We start from the raw sequence: 12,338 nt of genomic DNA on the forward strand, positions 1-12,338 counted from the left end.
GTCATATTTTGAAAGGCCTGCAAATTTAATGTCAAAAGAGGTGAGACATGTGTATTCAATGTCAAATATCAGAATTCCTCCACCTGAAACAGCCCAAATAATCACCCTTATAGTGGGATAGTTTTTGAGGTAGGCTATTTGCAGCCAAGAACTAGCCTCAAGCCAACCGAGCAGAGTGAATCTCAGTTAGTTATCCAATTTCTCATGTGATGTCGGCTCATTAGAAATTTAGAATAGTGATGCAATCGATGATATACAATAAGGTTTGGATCCTGTTGTTATTCTGGATGAGAGAGAACCTCCTGACTGCCGTGATTGGATGGGTTAGTGTGTGTGTTTTTTTAAAAGGAATGGGTTAGTGTGTTTGTTTGCCTCTGTGTCTCTCCTCTCCGTTTCCAAACCAATCCCGTTACAACCAGGCTCAAATCGGACGGCTCACGTCGAGGGGTGAGGCTCCACCAAGGGGTTATCCGTAAACAACCAGACATATATTTCCCTGTACCGTAAATACGATGTAACCCAAGGTCCAACCAGCAAACAAGACCAAAATAGTCAAGAGAAAGAAAAGAAGGGAAAAAAAATCGTGTGCCAGCGCGAACGATTCTTCCCGGTTCCCACTACCCTTTTCCCCCACCCCGCGGCCGCTAGGGTTTTATCCCGCTCGCCCGCTCGCTGTTCCCTCCTGGCGGAGGAGGCGCCGGAGGCATCGCACTTCGATCCCCAGTCACGGACCCGTCGATTCCGCCTCTCAATCTGGTAATCCTGGACCCCCATCCCCTTGCCCGCCGATTCGGCCGCGATTTTTCTCTCTCGAGTTTCGTCGAATTCTTTCTCGGGGGGTTTACGCTGGCCAAGATTGGGTTTGGTGCCTTCGGCGGGCTCGATTGATTTTTGGTGTGGTGGTTTCGTGGCTAGGGTTGAATTTTAGTTCGGGATTCGTCGGGGTTGGGGCCTTGGGGGGTGGCTGTGAGCTGATTCAGATAGGAAATTTCGCTTCTTTCTGATGCCGACGACGGATTTGCATGAACCCTTTGCTTGTTTGCAGGGAAATTCCGTCATGGTCGCTGCATAGGTCGGCAGTTATTGGCAGGAGAGGCGAGAAGAGGGTTCCTCTTGCTGGACATGGCGGCTCAGGAGGCGGCCGCAGCCACTGCAGATTCGTCTGGCCCTCGGTTTGCCCCTGATGACCCGACACTCCCCGCGCCCTGGAAAGGGCTGATTGATGGCGCGACACTGTACTACTGGAACCCGGAGACAAATGTGACCCAGTACGAGAAGCCGGCTGCTGCTGCTGCTGCGACACCCCCTTTACCTGCGGGTCCTCCGCCAGCGACCCCTGCGCAGGTTCCAGAACCGGCACCAGGGGCTTTTTCACAGCCTGGTTTGCAGTTTGGCCAAGTTGGGCAGGCGACACACCAGGAGCGACCTGGCCAGGCAGTTTATCCTCAGGCTGGCCAGCTAGGTCGGCAGCAGCAGAATCAACAGCCCGCCCAGCAGCAGCCGTTTCAGCATGTTCCTCAACATCAAGCTTCGTTTCAGCAAGTGCCGTATCAGCAACAGCAGCCGCACATGCCAAATCAGCCACCTCAATACCCGAACCCGCAGCAACAGCAGCCACACATGCCAAGTCAGCCACCTCAATATGCGAACCCGCATCCTCAATATATGCCGTACCAGCAGGGTCCTTACATGCAACCCCAGCAGCAACAGCAAGGCCCACCATATCCATATCAGGCAGACCAACAGCCACTGCCACAAGCTGCTTACAATCAAGGTCAAGGTCAGCAGCCACCGACACCTCAAGCTGCCTACAATCAAGGGCAAGGTCAGCAGCCACCAATGCCACAACCTTCCTACAATCAAAGTCAGCAGCCTGTGATACCACAATCTGGCTACAATCAAGGTCAACAGCCACAAATGCCACACGGTGCTTATAATCAAAGTCAGCAGCCGCAAGGAATGAGGATTCCTCAGAATCAAGTGCAACACCCTCAACAATCTCCGAGCTTTCACCCTTCCCAGACTCCGCAGTTGCCGCAAGTTTCTCAGTCTCAAGGACTTCAAATGCCCTCTCAACAAGGCCAACTGCAGCATGGATTGCAGTTCTCTCAGCATGGAAAACAGCCGCTGTCACATGGGCAACAAAGTCCATTGTTGAAGGATGATGATGCAGGAGGTCATGAAGGAAAGAGGACTGGATTTTCATTACCACTTAGTCAGCAGCGTGGACAAGCTCCTCTTTCAAGCCAGCAGTTAATTTCTAGCCATCAATATCCTGGAGCCGTTAATCAGCCAAATATACCTGGAGTCGGTGGGCCATTATATCCTGCAAAGCACCTTCATGGTGGATCATCTCCTGCTGAGACTAATAACATGGGTTTAATGAACTCGCCTGCTCAGATGCATCAAGGTGCAGTTCCAAATCATATTGGTCCATCTCCAGTTCGTCCTCCAATGGGTTTCGAGATGGGTAATAGGGATGGTCACTTTGAAAGAGATGACCCTCACTCTTATGGAAGATTCGATGGGGCAAATACTTTCCAGCAGCAGCCAAAGCTTGCTGCCGTCCCACCTTCACAAAACCCCTTGGTAATAATCTTTGATACAGCAACTTATCTTAATGAAGTCAAAAGTTCACTCATTATACTACCTAAACTTTTCTGCTACATTATGATGTTGCACGAAAATTATTTCCCCCCACTATATTATTATGATTGGTATTTGAATGAAGAATAATTGAAGAAAATGCTGGCAATAATGTCCATGACTGTTGTAATGTCCAATTCTTTCTATATATTCATCCCATCCTAGCCTCATTTCTTAAGTTGTAACCAGCAACTTTTGTTTTTCAAAAACTTGTGCAACAGGGCATGCGAAATGGGCCACCTTATCCTCGGGCAGACAATTTTGGTGGTTATAACATGGCACCTCCACATTCAGTGCCAAATCCACATAATCATGGTCCATTGCCTATGGGAGCTTCTGCGAGGCCGCCATCTAAAATGTTTGGTCCCCCAGATTTCCCGGGCATATCTTCAGCTGATGCATACCGTCAACACCATGAAGTCACTGCCATGGTAAGGAGTTTGACTGCATGGCTATATTATGTCAAAAAAAAACTAAAACACATTTCCGACTTTAAATATTCTCCAAAGGCTTCTCACTGTACAAATGAAAACGTTCGACAAAAATATGTTTTCCACATGCGGTTTAAGTGTATTTGAGTAATGTAATGATTTGTTTGCGCTGTTGAGGTACTGTTTGATATATGTAGCATTTAGAATAACTTTTTTGTGCCAATATCTAACATTTAGAAGAATTTCTTTTTGTGGCATACCATATCTGACATTTCAAGCATGATATATACTACATCTGTAATCATGTCAAAATTGCCACTACAGGAACGGTTCAGAGTAGTCTAATTTGTTATGCATAGAAGATACATATTTGAGATACCAAAAGCTCAATTTTGTGATAAATTTTCTCAATATTCATAGCTCATAAAGCATGGCGCCTGCAGCTTGTCATATTGCAGACTTGTTCCCTTATGCATAACTCAGTGAAGTTTAGGGTAGGATTGCAGAATATCCCCGGCAGTGTACAAGTTCTCCTATATGGTCACCTGTTAATTATTCATAATTTGAACTACTATGCTCCATGTTCTTCCTTTTATACTGTCACTTGTTGAATATTTATAGCCAAACCACTGTGCCAACATTTTAAGTTTTCTCTCAATTCCTATAAACTGTGACATGCTACCTTGTTTCTTTAAAATTATCCAGGGTGAGAATGTTCCTGCTCCATTTATGACATTTGAGGCTGCTGGATTCCCACTGGAGATCCTGAGAGAGGTACGTTCTCTCCATTGAAGTTTTTGTACCTGTAGATTCACATGGATGCATCATTTACCTTTTTTTCTCTTGTATTTCTTACATAGAAGACAAGGTGGGCCACTGAAAGTGATTTCCTTTTTAGGTGAAAAAATAGCTTTTATGGTACTGAGCATAACATATGGAATTGCTCATTGATGTAGATTTTTGTTTTTGGTGATGCTGAATATCCTAATTTAGTAACTAGTTTCCATCTTCTGGGCACTCTAGTGAAATACTTGTGGCTATTTTCTGCTGACAAGTATTGGGAGGATTGATGTTCTGTCAGATTATTAAATCTGGCTGAGGCTTCCTGCTTCTTGTCTCTGCCTTTGTGAATCAACAAAGACCCTCCTCTTCATGCCTTGAGTTGCTTAAGTAAGCAGCCATATTCACTTAGGGTAGAATTCGACCACTTTCTAGTTGCAAACATCCGTTTTTTACTTGCCATGGAAAATACCAATTATCTCTGCAGATGTGCATGCACTTGTGATGCTAACTCGTTTTTTTTCTTTTCATTTCAGATCCACGCAGCTGGTTTTTCAAATCCCACTCCAATTCAAGCTCAAACATGGCCTGTTGCACTGCAAAACCGGGACATAGTAGCTATTGCCAAGACAGGGTCTGGAAAGACACTGGGATACCTAATTCCAGCTTTTATGCATTTGAGGAGGTGCCACAACAATCCGATGTTGGGTCCTACAGTGTTGGTTTTGGCCCCTACACGTGAGCTTGCTTCACAAATACAAGACGAAGTAGTCAAGTTTGGTCGATCATCTAGAGTCTCCTGCACAGTAAGTTCGGACCTGTTATCTTTCTTTATGCTTTTTTATTACCTTGATGAAGAGAATGATAAGCGCTGATCACAGCCAATTATAGTCCTGAAATTATGTGCACAATTTTTATCTTGTAAGAAAACACATTATAGTTATTAGATATCAAATGTTAATAATGCATTCTATTGGCTTTAAAACTTAAACTCAAGTATGCTTCTTCACAAAGTTTATGCTAGCTTCACCTTTTGAAAAAGTCAACGAGGCTTGAGCGGCTATCATGGCACTAGGCTGGCCTGTACCACCTGCCTAGTCCTAGCGCCTTTTATAATAGTAGTTGGGTGAGCACTTGAAAGTAAGCGTGATTCTGAATAAAATTACTGTTGGCTCTATAAATCCTGGGACGACCTTTATGGAACCTGTGCCTTGCTCAAGAATTTTCTATATAATTGCCTTGTTAAATATGTGCATTAGTTCTAGAACGATGTTGCCTATTTCACAGTCCTTACATTGAATATTGCCATTTGTACATTTTTCTCAGTGCCTATATGGTGGAGCTTCAAAGGGTCCTCAGCTAAGAGAACTTGAGCGTGGAGCAGATATTGTGGTAGCAACACCAGGACGTCTTAATGATATCCTGGAGATGAAGAAGATTAGCCTCCATCAGGTTTCATTACTTGTGCTTGATGAAGCTGACCGTATGCTTGACATGGGTTTTGAGCCACAGATACGGAAGATTGTGGATGAGATTCCTCGTACTAGACAGACTCTGATGTACACTGCCACTTGGCCCAAGGAGGTTACAAAAATAGCTGGGGATTTACTGAGAGATCCTGTACAGGTCAACATTGGCAGCATCGATGAACTTGTTGCTAACAAATCCATCACTCAGGTATTCTGGTGAAATGCATATGATTGTTCCTTTTTTTTTACTAGATTCTTGCCTTCATTTAGGATGCATATGATTCTTTCTTTTTCTTTGACATCTAAGTTCATGTGCTGGCCTCTACATTATGTGATCATTTCTTATTTAGGATAATCATTTAAGCCTCCCTCTATATATGCAGTATGTAGAGGTGGTTCCACCTATGGACAAGCAGCGACGCCTAGAGCAGATCCTTAGAGATCAAGAGAGGGGTTCAAAAATCATCATATTCTGCGCAACTAAGAAAATGTGTGATCAGCTTGCTCGTGGCATTGGTCGCAGTTTTAATGCTGTGAGCATTCATGGTGATAAGTCGCAGGTTGAAAGAGACAATGTTCTCAATCAGTTTCGAACTGGCAGGGCTCCAATATTAGTTGCCACAGATGTTGCTGCTCGTGGACTCGATATCAAAGATATCAGGTGAGGCTTTTTGATTGCAAGATATGAAAAACTTCAAAAATATTCTGATGCTCAATATCACCTTGCCTGACACTCACGAATTATTTATGATATGTTTAGTTTGTTGGTTGTCTTTCCGTTGCTCACTGCTACTGCACAATGTTTGGTTTTTCAGAGTGGTTATCAATTATGACTTCCCAACTGGGATAGAGGACTATGTGCATCGCATTGGGCGTACAGGAAGAGCTGGGGCAACTGGAGTCTCATACACGTTCTTCTCTGAACAGGATTGGAAATATGCAGGTGATTTGGTGAAACTCTTGGAAGGTGCTAACCAGCATGTTCCTCCACAGCTGCTGGATATGGCTGCACGAGGTGCTACTGGAGGTCTAAGAAATCAGGCTGCAGGAATGAGCCGCTGGGATGGGCCTGGTGGTGGTCGTTTTGATCCAGGTATTGGTGGTCCTGTTGGTTATGGTGGAGTTAGGGAGGGCCCTGGAGGCTTTGGCGGTCATGAGGGCCCTGGAGGATTTGGCAGTCGTGAGGGCCCAGGTGGATTTGGTGTTCATGAGGGCCCAGGCGGATTTGGTGGCCGGGGTGGCCCTGATGGTTTTAGTGGCCGGGAGGGTCCTGGTGGGTTTGGTGGCACAGAGGGTCCTGGTGGCTTTGGTGGCAGAAAGGGCCCAGGTGGCTTCAGTGGACGGGATGGCCCTGGGTCCGGTGGTTTTGGAGGTAGAGGGGGGCGTGGATCTGGTGGTTTTGGCGGTAGAGGTGGAACAAGCCCTGGTGGCTTTGGCGGTCGTGGTGGCAGGGGTGATTCTCCTGGTTTTGGTGGGCGTGGCAGGGGCGATTCTCCTGGTTTTGGTGGGCGTGGTAGGGGTGACTTTGGGCGTGGTAGGGGTGATTCTCCCGGTTTTGGTGGACGAGGTAGGGGAGATTTCTCTGGTGGACGTGGTGGAAGGGGTCGTGGATTTGGCGGGAGGGGACGTTCTGATCGAGGCCCACATGACCGGTACATCTCAGATGGACGGGGAAGATATGATAACCGTCGGGGATTTGGCGACAAGGGTAAGGATCGGAGCTACAGCCGCAGCCCGGGTAGAGGCCGATCACGAGGCTATGACAGAAGTGGTAGCAGGAGCCTTAGTAGGAGCAGAAGCCGCAGCAGGAGCTGGTCACGTAGCAGGAGCTGGAGCCGTAGTCGGAGCCGCAGCAGCAGTCGGAGTCGCAGCAGGAGCAGGAGCCGTGACCATGGTGCAGCACCGGAACGCAGGCCCCGAGCAAGATCCGGATTCGATGTGCTCCCACCAGCAGCTGGAGCAGCAGCTGGACCTGTTTTAACCGGACCTGTACCTGTATCTGTCCCTGTATCTGGACCAGCAGTATCTCCTGTTCCTTCACTCGCACATGCACAGTCACTCACTGATACATCTGCAATGTCGCCAATGTCACCCGGTGGACTGGTCCAGCAGGCTGCTGCACCATTAAACAGCATGAATGATGGTAATTTTAGTGGTCCACAAGCTGGCCAACCTTTCCATGGAACTGACGCTGCAATACCCAGTTTTCCTGCTGCCGAAACATTTCCTCGCTCTGCAATTCAGCAGGCAACTCCTGATGTGCAATGAGACTAATATTCACTATTGTACCACCATTTTCCCTCCATTTTCCCTCTCTAGTCTGATGTACAATTAGGAATGAGTTTCATGCAGAACAGGGGTAGTTTGGATGAGTTGATGTTTCCTGGAGATGACACGGTTTTGTATCCTCTTGTTTGTGCTGAGAAGTAAAAAAGTCGTCCGTAATCAGTTGAAATTCTTTGTTTGCATACTCACCTGTTGGTGTCCAAATTCTGTTTCTTAACTTCCATTCCTTGAATCCAATCAGTTTCTGTTTACAACTTAATAAGCTGTATGATACGAGCATGGCACCGCTGCAATCAAATGTTGTCTCCGTTTAGATGTTCCTGATGACGCGCTGCTTAGTTGTAAATAATTGCTCTATTTTTATCGACTGAAGGAATATTGATTTATGCTAGGCATTTGTTCAGCAAAGATGCAAATTTTTTTTTTTGCGGTAATTTGCAGAGGGCGTGTTTTTTATTCATGAAACGACATGTTACCAAAGATCATTTGTTCGTTCTCAAGATACCTTTGCAATTTATTTGTTATTACTTTACAAAACCCATAAGATATATCAGTACCGGAAAATTAAATACCTCATCAATAGACTGGATTAAAGAGGATCCGAGCAGGGAGGTATAGGTTAGCTGGTGCTTGCTTTATACGCGCCCGGCCTCCTGCAACGACAACTCCAACGGCGCTGCTGGTCTGCTGCTGGAGAGGACAAGGGCCAGGTGGTCGCCTCTCCAGCGGCCTCCATTGCCGGCATTAAGTGGCATCGACGACGATGGCTGCGGGGCGCGATCGGGGCTTCGCGCCATGTCCATGATCAGCGATGACTCCCGAAACTGAATGAAAGAGAGTCCAACGGCGCAGATTACAGTACAGACAGAACCTCCCCATGTATGGCAAGAGAACAGAACAGAACAACCATTCTTTCAGCTGTGCTGCAGTCGAACCGGTTCTGCCATGCTCCTCGACTCCATAAGCAATTACAGTTGACTCCAAATGGAGGAACGATGTAGAAGATACCAGAGAACGCTATCGATGCCCAACGACCTCGGTGTTGACGCGGGAAGCTAGCTCTGTCTGGAATTTCCTCTAAACGTCGGTCTAGTTCACGCAGCTCGATCAGCTTTCAGTCAGTCAGTGCACGCGTCGGCTTCGCAGCCACCGCTGGAGCTGCCGGAGCAGGAAACGTGCCGTTGTGCTTCGCCGCCGTGGCGCAGGCGGCGGGCCCATGCGCAGCGCGTTGATCTGCGACTACGGTACGACGGAGAGAGCGGTCGAGCGGCGGCGCCAGACAGCGGTTCCGTGCGCGTTTTCCGCACGAACCGTCCGCGCGGCGGAGCAACCGCTTCCTCGACCCACGGCCAGCGAACGGCGGCGGTGACCGCGGCGAGGGGACGGTCGGTGCCTCCTTCCCCGATCACGATGAGTGAGTATTTCATTTACCGTCCACCCTTGGAGTTGGGCCAGCCGTCGGATCGCCAACGAGCGGCAGGATCCGAGCGGGGGGGGGGGGGGGGGGTGGGGGGTGGAGATAGACGTCGCATGGGCTTCAAAGCCCAAGTAGCAGCCCAGTGGTCAACATGGGCCGTAGCTCGTGGCCTCCGACCAGCTGCTACTAGCATCTTCAACGACGATAAAGCCACGTGCGTGCCCCTGCCCTCCCCTGCACGCCCGTCAGATGCTGTCTTGCAGACTTCCAGCGGGTCGTAGCACCTCGGCTTGCTTGGTTGGATTAATGCTGATTGCGTGATGCCCTTGGAGAAATCAGTCAGTTGATTGACAAAAAAAGGGAACCGGTTTCATAATCACTCTTCCAAGTAAAGACTTTTAACTTGCCGATGAGACAAGTTCAACTGAAATTCGAAGATACAAAATGAACCGCACGAATGTAAGATGTGCCCCTTCTTGGTGTATCAGTACGACCAACCTCTCACTTCATCAGCAAAATTACAAATCCTCCCAACAAAAGAATCATATGGCTGAACGGCTGAACCGGAGCGGCCCAGTTGGAGCCTGGCGGCGCCGGCGAGTAGTCGCCGGAGCCCGTGCTAGTGCTGAGCACGACGACGACCCAATCCCCCTCGTTGGCGATCCCGACGCCGGCGAACTGGCTGTCGTTCAGGAACCGGTTGTACTGCGACTTGGTGTAGTTGGTGAGCACGACGTCCGGGACGAGCCCCGGCACGCAGGCCGGCATCACCTGGCCGTCCTCCGTCACCGACGCGTTCAGGTGGCAGTGTTCCAGGTACTTGGGGTAGTCCGGGAACTGCTGCTCGGTGCCGATGACGGTGTTGGCGCCCGTGGTGTTGGTGCACTGCTGCCCCTTGAACTGCTTCGCGAGCTGCTCGGCCAGGCACGCCGCGTTCTTGTTCTCGGTTAGTGCCGGGACCTTGAGCGAGGATCTGTAGCTGTTGATGCCCTTGAGAAGCTGAGCATCGTTGCCTGGAAACAGGAAGTTTCAGTATCAAGAAAACGATGTAGAATTTGTCAGATCGATTTTTATGCTGCGCCTGCCACATCAAAGTGAATGCACATATATAACTCCCCGTAACAGTGCAAATTTGTGTTCAGGAGATCTTGCCATAACAGTACATTTTTTGTGGACATGAGTTCAGGAGATCTTGCCATAACAGTACATTTTTTTGTGCTTCAAGAGATCTTGACTTTCATCGTGACTCTCCAAAACATGAAATTTCGAAGTTGATGGACTTAAGTAGCATCCACTTATAACTGATGGACCTCTGTGCATTTACTCTAAAAAAATCAATGACAACTGCAATGGTACTAAGGCCCCGTTTAGTTCCCAAAAAATTTTACACAGTACCCGTCACATCGAATCTTCGAACACATGCATGGAGCATTAAATGTAGTTAAAAAAATAACTAATTACACAGTCTAACTGATTACCACGAGGTGAATTTTTTAAGTCTAATTAATTCATAATTAGATATTATTTGTCAAGTAATAACGAAATATATTACAGTACCAAAATCCAAACTTTTTCACCAACTAAACACACCATAAAGAAACAGCTTGTTGCTTTCTGAAAAGAAAAAGAAACAGCGTATTCATTTGTTTGTTATGCAACAATTCAATTAGTGACAACAGTGAGCAATCCATTACTTAATGCTACTACTGCGTAACGCGATGCAACATGTGCAGCAGGAGCTATTACTTAAAAAAAATTATTGTTCGTCACGCAACGACAGGCGACAGCTCTGAATATAAATCAGATCTTGCACGCACCCAAGCACCAGCCAAGAACAGAGGCCAACAGCACCAGAATTAATAGCTATGCTACCGAACGCACATAGCAGAATAAGCATGCGCAAGCAGTACAGTCTCCAGAATAAACTAGTGCAGCAACCAAGACAGCGCGAGCAGGCAAAGAAACAGAGAAGTGGAATTGAAAACAAAAGGCACCGGGATGCTTCAGATCCATCGAATTGTGCAAGCGGTGAACCGCTTCCGAGCGCGATATCGCAATGGGATGCTCTGATCTCTGCATCAGTCTACTAGCATGACGTGAAGGAAAAAAAATGAATAACTGAAGAAGCCATGAGCTTACTGTCAGATCTGGCGCAGTGCAGGAGGGAGGTGGCGAGGAAGAGGAAGCAGAGGAGGGAGATCCTGGAATCCATTTCGCTCTCGGACCAACTCGCTGCTGCTGCTGCAACAGCTTAGCCCCGCTGCCTGCCTCGAGCGGAAGGAAGAGTGAGGCAGGGGCGACAGGTATAGGCGGACGGAGGCAGGCGCGGGGAGGAAGGAGGCTAGTTGCTGTCACCAACCACCGCCCGCCATTCCTTTACGCTTCCTTCCGGCCGGCCTGTCCCAAAAGCGATCTTAGGCCTTTCGTGTCTTTTTTTTTTGGCGAATTTTGTTAATAAGTTGGATTCAGTGATTTCTTAGGCCACTTTTACGGTTGCCCTTCGTGGACAATTAGTGCCTACATTTCAAAGTCAAAAAGGTTTCGCACCGTGTTAGCGTCTCTCTTTACGTACGTCACCTCTTAAAAGCTCATAGAAGCTCCGAATTTGCTCTTGCCTCTTGGTCACAAAGAGCAGCAAGAGCGCCGAGTACTGGCTGCACCGCGCGCACATGTCAGCAAATAGCATCTACCGGATTCAGTCAGTTTACAGCCCATCATAATACTTAATCTAAGAAGGTAACATGCATAAGCATGGTTCACATTCCCGGTGCTACTGTAGCGAAAACCGTTTATTTTAAAAAAAATTGACTTTTGTATTTTTAAATTTTAAACCGAAAAATATTAAAAACCGGACCGGTTTTCACCTCCCGGTCATCACGGGGAACAGGAAATTTTCCCGGCTTTCGGCCTTCCCGGACCGGGAATGTGAACCCTGGCATAAGGTCAGAAGAAATCCCTCTAGTTTGTGCTCACATTTTAAGGATTTCTTTTTCATGGACAGTTCCGGTCAGAATCTTTTGGTCTCCCTGGCTACACTTTTGGACCCGGTTACCCGCACTGCACTGTCGGTGTTGCTCCTACCATGTATAAAGTCTTGAAATAATTTGTACGTCACAGCCCCGACTTGAGATATAAATATAAGCTCCAGAAAACTAAATAAAGAACAGGCAAGTGAAGGGTGTTTGGTTAGTTAGGCACGGACGCCGGTGCGTTAACTAACGCCGGAGGGATAGCGCACCGTCACGACCATGATGTTGGAACCGACTGTAAAGGACACGACCGACGGGCAGTTGGTGCGCATCTCACGAA

General features: G+C 47.7%; 2 protein-coding genes across 3 annotated transcripts; one reads left to right on the forward strand and one right to left on the reverse strand.

Annotated features, from left to right (window-relative positions):
- Positions 1–582: 582 nt before the first annotated feature.
- On the forward strand, positions 583–7,800 carry LOC120662010 (DEAD-box ATP-dependent RNA helicase 40-like). Of its 2 annotated transcripts, XM_039941060.1 has the most exons (9): positions 583–756; positions 1,046–2,589; positions 2,868–3,077; positions 3,783–3,851; positions 4,394–4,663; positions 5,184–5,534; positions 5,710–5,987; positions 6,142–6,779; positions 6,813–7,800. In XM_039941060.1, exons 2-9 carry the CDS (start codon positions 1,123–1,125, stop codon positions 7,592–7,594), a joined length of 4,065 nt encoding a protein of 1,354 aa, XP_039796994.1. In that variant the 5' UTR covers positions 583–756; positions 1,046–1,122; the 3' UTR covers positions 7,595–7,800. The 2 variants fall into 2 exon arrangements, with proteins under 2 accessions (XP_039796994.1, XP_039796993.1); XM_039941059.1 differs by having other exon boundaries at positions 6,142–7,800.
- Positions 7,801–9,376: 1,576 nt separating this feature from the next.
- On the reverse strand, positions 9,377–11,438 carry LOC120662011 (uncharacterized GPI-anchored protein At3g06035-like). The gene is made up of 2 exons (XM_039941061.1): positions 11,169–11,438; positions 9,377–10,042 (listed from the first exon to the last, which is right to left on the reverse strand). Exons 1-2 carry the CDS (start codon positions 11,239–11,241, stop codon positions 9,531–9,533), a joined length of 585 nt encoding a protein of 194 aa, XP_039796995.1. The 5' UTR covers positions 11,242–11,438; the 3' UTR covers positions 9,377–9,530.
- Between the last annotated feature and the right edge of the window lie 900 nt (positions 11,439–12,338).

This window comes from Panicum virgatum, chromosome 2N, assembly GCF_016808335.1.
Source record: "Panicum virgatum strain AP13 chromosome 2N, P.virgatum_v5, whole genome shotgun sequence".
Taxonomy (NCBI): Eukaryota; Viridiplantae; Streptophyta; class Magnoliopsida; order Poales; family Poaceae; genus Panicum; species Panicum virgatum.